Source organism: Balearica regulorum, chromosome 8, assembly GCF_011004875.1.
Source record: "Balearica regulorum gibbericeps isolate bBalReg1 chromosome 8, bBalReg1.pri, whole genome shotgun sequence".
Lineage (NCBI taxonomy): Eukaryota > Metazoa > Chordata > Aves > Gruiformes > Gruidae > Balearica > Balearica regulorum.
Window position 1 is genome coordinate 12,563,329 of NC_046191.1, and position 17,018 is coordinate 12,580,346.

At 40.8% G+C, this 17,018-nt stretch overlaps 1 protein-coding gene across 22 annotated transcripts in view; it reads right to left on the reverse strand.

The window, feature by feature from the left end:
• Positions 1-17,018, reverse strand: part of PTPRF (protein tyrosine phosphatase receptor type F) — a 389,399-nt gene that overhangs the window by 188,275 nt on the left and 184,106 nt on the right. For all 22 annotated transcript variants that reach the window (XM_075759629.1, XM_075759626.1, XM_075759638.1 and 19 more), the window contains 2 exons: positions 10,710-10,855; positions 7,826-7,967 (listed from right to left, as the gene is read on the reverse strand). In XM_075759629.1, coding sequence (XP_075615744.1) covers positions 7,826-7,967; positions 10,710-10,855 — 288 coding nt within the window. The remainder of the gene's footprint in view (positions 1-7,825; positions 7,968-10,709; positions 10,856-17,018) is intronic.

Genomic DNA, 17,018 nt, shown 5'->3' on the forward strand with positions numbered 1-17,018 from the left:
AATGACTAGATGCATTAACAACCTCTGCACAAAAGGCGGGTTCTAAATTGACAGTGTTGTAGAGATGCTATAAAGAGGACAGTCAAAAAAATCAAGCAAGAGCTGCCGTATCACCTTAAGTGACAGGGATAATAGCAACAAACATAAGAAATACTAAGAATTTTTGCTATAAGCTTGGCACATACTGCTTGGAAACAAGAGGAAACAAGACAAATACAGGTGCATTAGTGAAACAGAGAGAAGCTATGCTAGCCAGTGACCAACTGAATGAAAAAAGCAACTATGATCCCAGCATACATCTGACAGCGTATCTCCAAAATCCATGGATCCCTCAGTACTTTTGAAAAGAAACTTGCAACATTCCTTGTGTCGACACCTTTAGTTGGCCGTTCAAAAAAAAAAGTACTTGAAATCAAACAGGAAGAGGTGCAGAAGAGGACCACTAAGACCAGGAGAATTGGAAAGACTGGCAGATAGTCTATGAAACTATGTGGGGATTTTACTGCCAGGGGAGGCTAACTTGTCCATTTTCTGGTACCAGTTAGAACATTAGCTAGCACATATCTCAACCTAAATACTCACATTTTCCCAGCAAACGTATTTACTCCAATCTGTTACATTACACCTATGTTATTCTTGCCTTTTCTTCCTTCGTAGTGTCTAGTCCAAAAATCATATGGGACATCTCCCCCTTGACAGCCTTCACTTTGTTGCTCCACTCTCCTGCCCTTTTTAAACTACCACTCTTTCTAGTCTAGGCCTGAGTCAAGGTTTCCACCTTCATTTACTGTCTACCAGCACCATCAGAATCCCATCCCTGTCTAAGCTTTCAGACGTTGTTGTGGCCACAGGGGTCACGGCACGTGGGAATGCCAGCCTTTCTGCAGTGACGTGAAAGGCTGCGCTGGTGGTTGCTGCCTCCCAGCTGAGACCGATGATCTGTTCCAACGGAGAGTCAAAACAGATTAGTTTAAACCACAGATGATTTAATCTAACCTGTCTGATTTCAAACTGGAACAGAGACACAGAAGCAGTCATCTGGCCATCCCTGGTCTCAGCTGGGAGATGGTAACCCACAGGGACACCTCCCCAACAAGACAGGAACCTGCCTGTGTGAGCGTATCTCTGCCCAGAGAGTTAAACTAATCTGTTTGTGCCTCATTTACCTATTGGAATAGGCCAAACGTTTTGATAGCAGAGCAGCAGTAGGAGAACAGCCTGACATACTTTCCATGACAATCTCTCAGGAAGCTGTAAGATAGCATAGAGTGAAAAGCAACCTGTCTCTACACCCTGAGCCCAGGAAAAGAGAGAAAATAATGCCCAGGGCTCAATTATCAATTTTCATAACAGACAGAAGTTACCAGTTGGTTGCCACAAGGCTCTGAAGGAGCATCCACATTTTTGAATTACCTTCACAAGGGACTTGAGAAATGGAGTAAGTAGAAAGGAGACAACTGTTATTGGCAACAAAAAGCCTTGGCTGAACATGATTTCCAGTACCGAAGTCAGCACTTATAAACTGCTGAATAAACTTGGAATAAATCAATTGTGTGAGACAAGAAGCTCTGAGAAGTCTTTTACAGGATATAACTGCACACTTACAACTTCAAGTTACCTAGTGTTTGGCAATATGAACCCTGCATTAGAGCTTTTGTAGAATTCTGTAGAATATACTTCCTTCTCGTTTGTTCGACACTTAAAGCTCCCTTGTTTTTAACTGGGAAGTCCCTCCTGAATTGCAGGTGCTGCTTTTGGGTGTTGCAGTATCATTGATGCCATTAGCTTGCTGGCAGGAACGTGACAACATCCCATCCTGTTACAGGTGTAATCTCACAGGACCTCATTTGAGAGGCAATATGCAGAAACAGCCATTTGCTGTACAAGAAAAATGTTCTCAGGATTAAGAGGTCAATACCTTTTCAGACACAAGGTTTTATGGGAGTGCACAGCTCCAAAGGGTTCAGCTTGGCATTAACTATGTGATATTTCATATAAAACTTTTCAAAGGTTTTATTTCTTGCTTCATAAACTTGTGGAATGAACCTGGGTGTTAACCTTAGTGCATGGTAGTCTTCTGATGGAACTTGCTATCATGGATACATTATATGGTTATGTGCCATTAGTTAATCATTTAAACAGAAATAAGAAATGGAAATTACAGCATTTGGGTCTGATACATTCTAAAGATCTGCTGACTCTCCTGTTTGGACGAGAGACCAACAACACTTAAAACTTTTCTTCAGCTGAGAAAATTATTTCTTTGTCTCTCACTCACAGCCAAGAAGGTCTTTCTTGTTAAATATTACAAAAAAGAAACTGTAAGAGACTAACGTTCTTACTGAATCCAATCTTTGAAAATAAATAAATAAAATTAAGAGAACCAGGAATTTCACACCTGGATTGAGACAACAGGTGCTCTATATACACCATAAATTAAATAGCTGAAACAGTTCTTCAGATACTGTGACAGTCTAGGTATTGACAGCATGGGACATAATGGTGATAAAAGTAAAACAGTCTGTAAATTTTCTTGGTCTAACTGAAACAGATCACCAATTCTGCTCAATCTTCTTTGTACAATGGGACAAAGAGGCCACCTCTTTCCCCTTGAACTTTTAGGATTCTTCTAGCCACTGCTCAGTACTTGAGAAATAACTAGAGTTCTTAGCAAGGACAACAAGGATCCTAAATTGACTTAGTAGACCAATACTAGGCAATCTGCTGTCAAGCAGCACCATACACTCTTTCACTGTGAACAGTGTTTATACCTTAATAGCATAAGTCCACGTGAGCTGGGATTTACGTTCTTCTAGGTGACAACCTAAACTTCTCAATGAGGCCATCATGAGTAATTGGCTTAATGTTTCCCTTTTTAACAAGCATGGGACATGCCATGATCTAACACAAAGCAAACACATTCGGGCTTCTTCACGTCTTTGTGCATCACTGTATTTCAGGATATGTCCCTAAGCAGTGAAGCAGGTGGAGGCTCACCGTGCTGCAGCTCTTGGAAACGTAGTAGTTAGAGGTCCATTAACTGCCTGCCTCACACCGAAAGAAAGTATTATTTGGATTGCCTGTGTAGATAGAGAGCAAAGAACAGGAGTAGGATCTCTGCCGTCACAGCAGTCTGTCTTCCCAGGGAGAGACCAAATGAAGTTGGAACAGTTAATGAACATGAAACGTGCAGGGGAAAGACCTGTCCTCCTCTGACCAGTGACATGAAGAGAATACTACCAATCCCAGGAGCAGCAGGGTATGGGGAGCCTTAATTCATTTACACAATCAGAATGAGCGCATCCAAATGGATTCAATTTGCCTTCTGTAATTGTTTCAATTTTACAACACATTGCTAGAAATTCTTCTTGGCAAAAAGATGCAAAAGCAATGAAGACAAATATGAGCCCAAGTACAATGATCCGACTGATCCTTTTGTAACTAACCAAACATAAACAAGGATTAAACATAGCTAACTTCTGTTTACTATTCCAATGACAAAATCACTTTTAGAAGAGTGTTTACAAAATGGGCATATTGTTTCAGGCCTTCTGAGATCTAGCTCTCTACAGAAATCATTTGCAACAGTCAAATGTTTATCATTTACAGCATTTCAAACAGGGTAACCCCAGGAACTGGAATGCAGCTGGCAGATGGTAAAAGAAATTAAGCTCATGACATGGTTGAGTAAACAGCAAGTTATGATAAGGTGGAGGTGGTTCCCACCCCGGGACAACTGCTGCACTCGGGAACTTTCTAGGGCTCCAGTGAAACACACCAGAACTTCCCTGACTTCTGACAGCGCAAAACCAGCCAGGAAAACTTAACTTACCAGCTTACCTTGAGACTGAAAGCAACCCTTTCCCAGCTCTTCTGTCTGTCCTCTTTACCAGGAGCTGCTCTCCTGTGGAGCCTGGCAGCGCTCTCCAGGCACATAACTACACACCACATGATTAAGAGTCTGGGATAGGGGCATAGGGGATTTGTATAGATCTGTGGAAATGGAAATTGGAGATAGTATTTTCATTTAACCTACTTAAAAACAAAGGGAAATGAAACTGAATATATTCAGTGTCACTTGGATATGACTGCATGCTCTGGGTTACAGAAAAGTAAAAAAAACCTGCTTGCAGAGCATTAAAGGACCAGTTACAATTAAATAGTTTCCCAATTCTGGAAATCAAAACTTGTAACCAAATGTCCAAGTTGGAAAGTCCTGGGAGAAGGGACTGATAATATACTTTGGTATCTGAGCCTCCTTCCTTTTCCAAAGAATCAATATGCTCCTCCGCACCCCTTGAAGATTTTTTTATTTTTGCACTGCTTTTCCCTATCTTCCTGTTGGGTGGAGACTGCTAGAAACCACAGACTGAAGTTACACTTCAGTGTACAAACACTGTTATCATCACGTTTCCTAATGCAGCCGCAATGCTGAACACACAAGTCTTGTGGAAGGACATCGTGTAGACACTCCTGCAATCAGCCTGCTGCCATGTTCTTCCACGCTGGCATCCTTCCTACTCACATTTCATATAATCTTCCTATTTAAAAAGCTCTGTAATTCTCAACATTACCACTGAATAATATATTTATTAATTTGTTAGTGCCACTAACTGTCCCTGAGGCTTTTCTTGGGAATGTGTGTCAGCTTATTGATTCTAGCCCTCCCCTCCCTGCACTGCTTTCCTCCTCTGCCAGGCAGGCAGGAACGTACTTCTGTGCTGCTTCAGGTCATAATTGGAAAAAAGACAGAAATGTTCAATATGACTCATACATAATTCAGCTTATCAGCTACCCAGGAGAAACGAGAAGAGAAGGTATATGCACGTCTATTTCTCCTACTATCAACAGGAGAAATAATTTCCAGTTACACTAAGTATACGTAGTTTGGTCACAACCGGATTTGCAGTTAGAAGGGAAAAATGAGAGACATGGGAGCAGAGAATAAAAGGGTAGTAGGGAGCCGAACTGTTAAAAGAGATTCACTTATGTGAGATTTCCCGATTCCTCCAGGAGACTAGACTCATGCTTCTCTCTTAATATTCAGAATGGAATAAGTTGGCAATTAGAAAGGATTACCTGCCTCTGATCTGTAAAACATCGCAGAAATCTAAATAAAATAAAGCTCCAGATTAGTTAGCTACAAAGACATCTAATAACAGCCTGCTAAACCCTGACTGTGACTTCTGGATTTAATGTTAAGGCCTATGTTCTAAAGAGCAAATTGTGAAGAAGCATTAAAATTTATTGTTATAAAGGATTTTTAATGTAAAAATCAATATGTGCTGTGTATTTAGCAGCATGTAACCATGAGGACGTCTATGATAAGCTTTGTCATGCACCAGGGACTACTGCATTAGTCAAATTCTTGAAAGGAAGTGCAGAATCTCTGCATCATTCAAAATGCCACCTGAGAGCAATTACAGAAATTATTTTAACCCCAGAAGCAGAGGGAAAATCCAATCCTAGTTGATAATCTTGAGAGTATCAAGGGTTCCACATGAAATGTGTCATTTTCAAATACCTCTACAAAATTCTTGTTAGGAAAGCGATGGCGTAATAGAGAGGTGGGGCACTTACCACTATTTTTTGGAGGCCATTGAGACTAAACACAATCACAAACAGGGCACTGAGTTGCAATATCCACTTTGCCAACATGCAAGCAAACAAAGGGATATTAATAATAAAAAAAAATTTCACACTCCCAAAATGCAGAAACAGCATAATCTAAGGCAGGTAAAACAGAACAATAAGATATCATGACTGAAAAAAATACAGACCTGTCCATAGAACATCTCAGAAAAAAGAAATACAAACCGTTTTTTAAAAATACGGATACATCATAACAGAAGTTATCGTCTTTGTCAGTTAAGCCAACATAAGAGGCACAAGTAACTCTTCATCCTCTGTAATCAAGGTCACAACTCTATATGCATGAGCACATACAAACTGTTATACAGCAAATGTTTCTTAATTTTGCCCATTATCAGAGTGCCTAGCAAGGGGTCGATACTCTTCAGTTAGAGAGGAAAACACAGCCCCTCAGCCTGTGGATCGTTTTTGACCTTATGGAATCATGTCAAACTAGCATTACTCCCAATTAAAGGAAGTTTCCAAACAAAAAAGCAGGTCCTGTGCCTGACTGGTAGTGACTTTCTATTCTGTGGCTCTTAGTGTGCACGCATGTCTTTTCCTGTCTCTGGTGTTTTCTAACGTTCCCTATTTATGTGGTGGTCTGCAAGTTTTAGCTCATCAGGAAATCAGCAGGAGCACCACGGAGCTGAGAAATGCTGTTGTGCTCCTTTATGCAATGCATGTCTCTGTAGGCCTTTGAACATTTAACACAGAGCAAATAAATTATTAGTGCGTGTGTGAATGTGCATACAGATCGAAGATACATAAAGGCAACTGCAACCAAAGGAAACAGGAATGTGTTTGGAACAGTTGGGTATTCAAGTATGTAGTATCACAAAAATCCAGTTGCAAGAACCATTTAAATGCAGATCTGCACATAAACTGCTGAAAGAGCTCCACTGAGCTTTATGCACTCACACATGTGGCTGCAAAGGCAAGAAGTAACAAAAAAGATCTGCTTTTTCCCCCCAATAATTTTCAAGTCTATAGCACGTGTTATCCTATTCTTAATAATACTACTACTGAAGAGCAAGCTGATCCTTTAAGATGCCCCACCTCCAGAAACAAGATACACAATCACATCAAGTACTGAATGATTTCTATGATTCCTATCACCACAGTGTCTGAGCACATTACAATTGTTTAATGTATTCTTTGTCACAGAGCAGAGAGGAAAATATGATTACCTCTATGGATAGGAGAACAAGGGACAACAGGTAACCTGTCATGTACAGCTGGCACACTCACTATTGGGATAACCAGTCTCCTCTGGTTCAAAACCATACAACAATAAATGCTTTCCAGTCTAGTTTTTTCATTACTATCCAATTCATATTGGATAGTATATTCAATACATCCATATACACCAAGCAATTTGCCTAAGCCTTTTCCTGCTTGTCTTAGTAAATGCAAGTAAAAATAAAGTCCATTCAGCCAAATGCCCTGGATTTGTAACATCTCAGTACATTTACAAAATCCTATATATGTAAACAAATATTACAACACATCGATGTGCTGAAAAAACCCGTATTTCCTTAAAAAGACAGTAATGCTGACAATCTAATATAAAAACATCATCAACTGATCACAAGCCTTTTATATCTAATACACTGTTCTTCCACAATACATTCCATTTAGAAGAAACAACATAGCAAGCAAAGTAAAACCTGCTCATGTAGGCTTTAATAGGAGAAACAGAGTAACAAGTTGTGACTACAGTGAAGAGTAAACCCAGCTAAATTCCACATCAAACTCAAAATCTGAAGAGTTACCTGAAAATCTATTCAAGAACTGTGCCAATTTAATCCAGAAGGTGCAGCAACATAGATTAAGTTTCTGGCTGTCAGATACAATTCTTAGATACCCTGAAGATTGGTATTGTATCAAAGCAGACAGATGAGAAAAGTATACAAACGTCTCTTTAGCGAGCTCTCCAAGTTAGAAATGACACACCTCAGACAATAAAATTAGAATACTTTAAAGAAAGTTCAGAATCTGCAATCCTTTCATTATTGTCTGAAAAAAACTAGCTTCTATGACTAAGAGAAATTACAGCAAATGATACAGGATGAACACGGCTTTTCCAAACCAAGCTAGAATATAACAATGTCATTTAAAACCACCACACCAACATGTAGCTGCCAAAGCCATGCCTTCTGCCACCTAAAGCATGAAAAAACTTCCCACTTACCTTCTAACACTGTTAATTTGGCACTCGTGTTTATCTCCCCAACACTATTGGTTGCTGTGCACTCATAGATAGCTTCATCTCGATGAACACGCAGGGGCTGTATCCGCAGAACTGATCCTGATCCATCATCAAACTCAATAACCTTTAGCAATGAAAAGAAAGCACTTCTTTACTGATATCTTCCGCAACAAAAACAAAAAGTCAAAACAATCCATGGGTTAAAAACCAAAGCCCAAAACAAGCCCTGTAGCTATAAAGTACCATGTAATTAGTCAAGCATTCCAAGTCCAGAAATGCAAAAACTTCAGAGTCAAGAACATATTTGCCCTCTGAGGAGGCCAGAACAAATGAAGATCCAACGAGGTTCTTTATGAATCAATTAAGGTTGACAAATTATCAACCTGGTAATAAAGATGTGGATCTGATGATTTAAAACATCTGAGCCATATTTGCACTAATGGTTTTACTAATCACACTGATAGCAATTTAGTGCCAACTTTCACCTTGATGGAAGAGCAGAATGATATATTCCTGTGGGATTACCAGGAAAATAGTAACAAAACTAGAATAAAACCTTGAGCACCTACAGTGCATGCTAACTCCAGCAGAAAGCGAGGAGTTTTAATGTCCTTCAGCATTGGGTACTCTGCAACTCTGGCATAATCAACAATGATGTAATTACGATCCCTTCCCCAGCATAATAAATTAAGTCCTTAATAAATCATTGCCTTTCCATCCATCCTGCTAAGCTGTAACATGGAAGAAAGAGGTATTTGTTAGTTTGCAGCTGGATCAGTATAAGCTATTCCTTAATGGCAAAGCTGTGAAGGCACAGCCTCAGGCCACTGTTAATGCCAAACTCATCCTTCTCCTATTACTGAGCACAGCAAAAGTTGGAAATACTAACTCTACTGCAGATGGTGACAGCACGAGGGAAAGGCACAAGCCCCCCTCCTGTCACTTGGGAACTGCAGAGGAGACAGAAAGACTAAGCTATACTTGGTTCCAGACGCATGTAATTCAGTTTAGGACCTATAGTACCCCCATGCAAACCCTTTACCATATTTTCAAGAGCCCTGTTTAGGAGTGCTTCTCACAGCATAAAGACCAAACGAGGGAAAACAGGAAGGAGCAAAATAACATGCACCACAAGGCTCTGCAGTGACAGAAGAAATAGAAAGAAACCAAAAAGTAACCAAGACCACCAAATATCCGTTATTCCTCATGCTGGAAGGAATAGGCCTTCTGTTCTAAGTAATAAAAACAGCTTGCAAAAAAACCTAATTTGGGATCAAGTAGCAGCAGACAGGACAGAGAAACGTGAACATCACTGTAGTACATTTTAAGGCATTATTTTTTTCTTTTGAATACTCAATTTTAAATTACACATGAAACTGTGACAAAATACTAAACTTTCTATAACCTTTACACAAGACAGGGCTACTGTCAAATTTTACAACAGGACAGAGTCAGATGCAGAGATTAATTCACTTCAGTGATAAGGACTAAAATCTAAGAGATGAAACAGCAGAAAAGCTCTTTTGCCCTTGCTATCCTTTGAACAAACATCACGTGAGAGGAAGAGAGCTACAACTACTAAGGACCTGACAGACACTGACCAGAAATGCTGTTCATTTGCTAACGATGGGTAACTCTTTTGTGTAGTAACTCAGCATGTGTACATCAGATTTCTTTATTTTTTCATTTAAACCGAATTCCAATTTTCCTCCAAATAAAGACTAGCTTAGTAATGAGCTAAAATTAATAGTTATACAGAAAAAAAAAAAGGTAGTATTCGCTATCTCCTAACACAATAAAAATGCCACAACTATGTTTCAAATCTGATGTGAATAAAGGTATGAAATTGCTCATATAAATGCATATAACATGGCATAGCCCTCTGGTCAGCCACAATAAGTACCAAATTCACTACAAAGGTTATAGCTACTTACAAATTAGAATGTTTAAATGGTTACTATACAAGAAAACTTAACCTTTATTAGGGAAAAATAACAATGTAAAACAAGATTAAAATTGATTACTTTGATCAAGGTTTTCTGCTCACATACAAAATCATGATTAAAATTGGTGACTTGAATCAATCCATTCTGGGCAAAGTCATCTTGTGCTCCAGTCAGAAAAGCAAAAACATCAAAGGCAGGGGATTAGAGAAAGGCAGCAGAATGGTAGAAAGGTCACATTTCCAAGGGCAGTTTTAGAGAAAAGAGCCCAACTCCAAAAAGAGGAAGTGGAGAAAAAGGTGGAGAAAGTCAGTGAAAATGCTATTTAAGAATACTATTTAAAATCTAAACCAAATTGGACCCTTTTTCAAAAGCACTTCTGATACCTGCTTTTCCCTATTCCTTTCTCTCAGACTTTAGTTCACAGGGAAGTCAATTCACCCTTCAGGATGATTTCACCATTCCCCTTCCAAGGGCATTTGTGGGAGGGGTGGCAGTAGCCATCACTTAGAAAGCCTTCCTATAGCATTCTGGCATCCTACTTTTGTGTATCATTGCGGATAGCAGACCAAGGAGGTGCCTTATCTATTTTTACAATGAAAACAGAAAATTACTGCCAGATCCAACTCTTATCTGCCATCCAATTCAGTGTAAGCCCCAGTCTCCCATCTGAAGAACGATGCCTTATGTGTGTGCTTCCAGCATCATGCTCAAAGGACAACGCCTGCTCTACAGATGGACAACGCCTGCTCTACAGATTGCATTGCTGCAGGGAAGGAAACTTATTTTACTCCAGAGCTCTAGAGTCTGTACTGTAGTGATGCAGAGATACCCGGGTTGCAGTGATGATTATTGTGTAATTAAGACCTGCAAGCATTAGATTGATTACTGAAATTTTTTTTTTTTTTTTTTTTGGTAATTACCTCAAACCGTTGAGAACTGACTTTCTTCCCCTTCTTCATCCATGTGATACGAGGTTTGGGCTCTCCTGTTGCCTGACACACAAAAGAGGCCACTCCTCCAGAAATCCCAATCTGATCTTCAGGAGCTTTCATAAACGTTGGCTTGCCTGGAAAAATAACCAAATCACCCCCATGAGGACACAACATCAGATAAGCAAGGAATGTGTCATGTTAATCTAAATTATAAGATAATTGGTGCTCTTACTACAAATCCAGGTTGAATGGCCTCGGCCACACAAATTCAGTGCAGACTGCAACATGACAAGCACAGTTTCTGCTTCAGTACCTTTTTTTCCTGAAATGAATAAAGTCCATCTGGCTTGCTGGTAAATGAGGGCAATAGAGAGCTCCCCTGGTCCCCTGGGCATTCATTCAGGTATATGACAATTTGGAACCATTTTTACGGTTTATTTTTTTAATAAATGGATTTTTGCACAATTATAACATGGTCATAGCACTGAAAATTACAGAACAGCTGACACATCAAAACTACAAAATGTACCATACGTTGACATTAGTTTTCCTGAAAGCTGTTAAGACACACATCGGAATTAACAGATACAATTTTAAGTACACAAATAAAAACGTTTAATTTCGTTTTAGATGTGGATCGACATAGAAATCCTACAGTCTATAAGTATCTGGAAGCCTGCACAGGCTGGCCTATGCTTGGTAAGAAACTAATCACTAAAAGTGAAAGTCAGCAAAGAAACCAAAGTGACATTCAGGCCTGAAAGACTCAGCAAATATGAAAAAAATATCATGTAACATTTTAATAATCAATAAAAGGAGTTCCATGAAAATACAGTTGTGTCGTCTGGATTTACGTGACAAACTTGGATGGATAAAACCAGGCATCCAAGTTAAACGTTTATATTCTTCTTCTGCACACAATAGAATTTTGCAATATGTACTCAGAAGGTCATTTTGAAACACCGCTTTGTCCAAGTGAAAAGTGTCTGATGATCCTGTATCCCTATAAAGCACTAAACCATTTAACTCCACAGAGGGAGAACAGAGTCCACCCATGACGTCATTCAGCACACAGGCTGCACAAAGGCCACGTTTCAAATATATAAACCACCTCAAAGATTAACCTGACCCATAAACGGGGCAGAGAAAGCTACTGGGATGTGAAAATGAGTAAGAGTGAGAGGAGAAACCTGTTCAATCTCAAGACACTGAACTAACGTCCCCAGTGGAGCTGATGGTAGTTCTGCATCTTCACATTCTGGATGTGTCTGCAAGTACATGCTTGAGGGAGAGGAGAACCAGAGCCTCTGTGGAGCAGATTCAGGCCTCTAACCTGGCAGAAAGCCGATTTTTTTATTCTTTTCCAAGCAGGGTAGGGAGCACAGTGGCTCAGGGCAGGATCAGATGGGGCTGGGGGGGGGGGGGGGGGGGCAGCAATGGAAGATGGCACCTCTCCCTCAGCAGCTGCAAGCTGGCACCTGCCACCTGAAGCTGCGGAGTACAATTTCACCCTTAAACAGTAATCTCTGAAGAATTTGCTAAAACTGCAGGACCCTCCTTAATCCCACTTTCACCTTCTGGTTTAGCCCACAGTAACTACTTATGCAGACACCTGCTGTCCCTACAGTGTGGCACGAGGTGACTCGGCACGCACAGCAGCATGACCAAGTGCCATACTCCACTTGCTGCTTCTGACAAAGCCCAGAGGCCAGGCTCTGCCCTACTCCAACGTGTGGGGACCAGACCAGGGAGACTGCTGAGGGCCCAGGATGCATCTTGCTCCACACACACACCATCATCACTGTCTGTATGGGGTATAGGTGTGAAGATGGTGGCAGGAGGGAGCTGCAGGGGGGTCTCTGTGAGGAGACATCAAGGCTGCCCCATCCACAGCCAGTTCCACAATGACACCACAGCAGGGCACAATCAAGCTCACCACAGAGGCACTGCCACAACAATAGGTTTAAGAAGGGGCAAACACAACTGTGAGGTAAAAAGTGTGAGAAACAGCCCTGTGAGCACTCAGGTCAGAGAGGGAGAAGGAGCTCTGAGTGCTGGAGCAGAGACTCCCCTGCAGCCTGTGACAATGCCACAGTGGAGCAGGTATGGCCCTGCAACCCTCAGCTGAGTGGGCATCTGCAGCCAGCCAAGGTCAACTCACCGCAGCTTCAGAGTGAAGGACAAGGTCAGACCAGTTGGCACCACATGGAGAAGCAACCACCAGCTGAGGACACGCTTAGCAGAGAGGGGCTGGTGGCATGCCACTCCTGAGGCAGCAGGACAGCAGATCCCTTCAAAACTTGCACCATCAGACGCCCAACACAGACTGTGGTTGTGTGTGAGGGAGCCCACCAACCACCTACACAGACCACAGGCACCAGGGGACATGCTAACCCTGAACCCAGGTGATCTGCAGGTCACAGCTGAGACAGTGAGCTGCAGGTGAGACCTCTCTGACTGCTGCTTGCTTGGCTTTATTTCCAAAAGGCCTTTGCAGATGGTGGATCCACGTGCTCTGTCCTTGACAAGCTTCTGTGAAGGAATATCACAGATGTGACCACAGAAGTTCACCACACAGGTGTACTGAATTTTGCCATCCTTGGTGAAGGGAGTGCCGGGACTGCACAAAGAAAATAGCTCAAAACTCAAAAAATGCCTTTTAAAACATGAGCACGATGGCTGCTGTCTGCAGGCTTTGGCACATTGTCCTGACATGAACAACAAGCAATTATTAATTGTGCTTACTTAACTGATGCTGATTTCACATATTTACTCATCTATAATCATGTCTATTTCTACTTAGTTTGTATTTACATATATCTATGTTTATTCACCTCTCATCTATCCTAGTGAAATGTTAATTTACTGTTCAGGCTGGTAGTGATTGCAGTGTGATTGACTGTTTTGCTATGCAGTGTGCTGAGCTGATGTCTTGTATTGCATTTCAGCAGTTGATTTGTTCTTTTGATTTTCTGTTATTTACTCTATGATCTTAGTAAAATAGTGTAAATTTTTCAAATGACAAATACAACAGAATTCAAAAAACTTCTGTCCTTGGAAAATACAATGCAATTATATCTCTGACTGTACACCTACTCCCCAGCTCGTACACTGAGGACTTACTTTACTTTTGTACATTTTAAAAAAATCAATACTATTAAAAACCAGAACAAAAGGAAACGGAATGTTCACTAGCAGTAAAACCTAAAAAACCTGCTGCCTTGTTCAGCTTGAATTTACATTGCTGTAATGAATCTTTTTCTTCTGCACGTTTAATTGAGCAACACTGATTTCTGGAAACCATCTAAATCCACTGAGACTGGTGACAAAAGTATACCTGTATATAAAACAAATTCTCACACAGTCTGGGAAAGGGTATTACTATAAAGCCATTTTAAACATTTGTATGCCCTAAAGTTTTGAAATGGAAGGAAAGTACCAATTAAGCAAACCTAAAATCCTGAGTCCTGGCCCCAGAACAATAGAGTTGGGCATGGGCATACATATTTTTATACTGATTGGTAACCGTTACAGCAAATCCCAAAACTTATCTCAGTGAGAGCTAACAGAAGTGCAACAGATCATCCATGAAAATCTTTATGACTGTGGAAAACGCATATTAAGTGGACTAGACTACCTCGTCCCCTCCAAATAACACCTCTGGAACTCTACTGGAGGAGGCTGCCATGGAACACACAGGATCACAGAATGGTTTGGGTTGGAAGGGACCTTAAAGATCATCTAGTTCCAATCCCCTTGCCATGGGCAGGGACGCCCTCCACTAGACCAGGTTGCCCAAAGCCTCATCCAGCCTGGCCTTGAACATCACTAGTTACCTCCAAAGGGCAGCAGTAACAACCACTAGGGACAGGGACAGGTGATGGTCCAAGGAGTCTTTTTTTAATCTGTTTTGAGTATTTGCGCTCTTAGGGTAGCCCTAGAAACACAACCAGAAAAAAATAAGGATGCACTGAAAATACAGTATTTAACCTGTAACCTCATCCTTCTCTTTTTCCCCCTCAAATTCAAAATGACCAGAGTCTCCACAGAAGACTATGCACATGCCAAGCTTGAAGTTAACTGTTTGTTGTTCAAACAATCTACAAATAAATACAAGAAACTGAAAAGTTTTTCACAGTGAAATCATGTCTTTTCCCTGATCACATAAGAATCTGGAAAAGTTGAAGATTTTTTTTATTGAAAGTCTAAAAAAAAGAGAGATCGGATTCCAGACAGCTCTCAAATATCAGCCTGGGAGATATTTGTTGAGAGACAGCTCTCAAGGAAGTCTTGGGTGACAGCAGGGAGAGGTGCTGGATGGCTGGGTGCCCATCACACCCACCTTCGCTTACTCCACCGTGTGGAGTAACAACTCCAGACCAGTGTATTTGTCATGTGGTAATTCCAAGTCCAAACAACTCCAGCCTCCCTCTCCCTGGCCTCTCTGCTCAGTGTCAGATCCCTGGAGGACGTTCAGTCCTCATCCTCTAAACTAATTCTTGTTTCTCATTTCATAACCAAGTTCCCACTACACCAGGAGTGGAAATGACTGCTGTCATCATTTCTATTCACTCAAAAGCTTCAGGCAGGAGAATGGGAAAACTTTCACCTTCTTGGCTGAAATTTTCCCTGTTTGGTCTTTGCTCACAACTAAATTATTCTAGAGAGCTTATGGGAACAACACAGTTCTGAGGAGGAGGACCATGAAAAATATTTTCTTACAAGAGAAAGAAAGAGGCTTCATCTTTTTTGGCTGGGGGCTGAAAAATAACAACTTGCTCAGACATGCTCTCCATTGATAAACTTTTTATTTTTTTTTTAAACATTTCAGAAGAAAAGGTCTTTCCTTTCACAGTTGATAGTATTGGGAAAAAAATCGCTTGCTGAGCAAGCACAGATTCCTGATAATCCTATAAAGTGAATCACAAGAAGGGCCTCATGGTGTGGAAGAGATGCTAGCAGAGATTTAGGCATGCACGTGTCTACTTCTCTATACTGGAAAACAGCAGCAATCTCATGCAGAGCCCTGGGCTGAGCTAGGGTGTGTGATGCTTTCAAAAGAAATGCTCCCTTGAATTACATTTTAAGAGGTGCACAAGAACACAGGTACAGAAAGCCAGAGAAGTACAAGCAGACAAGTTAGGCATGCACTTATCAGTAAGGCTGCTGTCTGCCCTCCCCAGCAAAAGCAAACGCGATGGGTTTGGGAGGGGAACCTGAAGCCTCAAAGGCAGAATCTCTCTGGTCTACTGGAGAGTCACTGACACAGCCTTCCTGCAGGGCAACTCGGAGTGAGACACAGCCAACCATGAAGATGCATCTCTCTCACCCGTATTTTATATATGAAATCACTGTTGTTCTCTGCTATTCTAGACAATTTGCTTGTTTTGGAACAATTGTTACAAATCAGAAAACCATCTCAGCAGCTATTTCAAAATTTGGCCTACCAAACATTTGTAGCAGCACAGTAACATTTCAGTTCTCTTTTATCAGCTTTTCCTTTCTTTACCAGAGCAGTTCAGAGTCACTTCATCACGTGTTGTTTTTAGGCTGTGCAGCTTCTCAGTGAACCCAAAGGACCATCCTAGGGAGAAAAATCTCTTTTGCCAGATTTCCTTCAAGGCTGAGGCACAGAGGTATAACCTCCCTCTAACTTGGCAAGGTGTCTTTTATGTGAACCATGGCCTCTAAGAAGTAACGTATGATCTGGATTACCTGACTTGAATGGCAGCCAGAGCCTTGAAAAATGATGCTGGGTCATGTATATTTAGCACAGACCCTTGTATTTTGCTACATATTAAGCATACATCAGTCACATAAAAGATCCTTCCTTGTAATTTTTTAAGAGCCGAGAAATTTCAAGTGGCTGAAACATAATATATGCCAACATAAATATGCTTCATATACCCAAATATTAACTTGTTTTATTTCAAAGACCCATCATTAAATGGTTTCTTAAAATAAATGGGAAAATTAAATTGAATCCTGACGCTTTTTCAGTATTTAGCACCCACATCAAATATATTTCATCCAAAAATTTTAATTCAGAAACTGGCAATCATACTGCTCCTCCTGTTCTCGTGGATGCTATTTTTCCAAAGAGTTGCACGCAGGTTTGAGAAAAATGAATTATTAAACACGTCTGCAATTAAGCATTCTATGAACTCTCACCCGCTGCGAGAGATTTTGAAGAAAAATATCTCTGTTCTCATGCTACAAGTGTCCACTGTTCTAAATAGAAGGGCAGCCAAAAATAAGACCAGCATTGTAGGAGAGGGGAGCTTGTATTTTTATCCG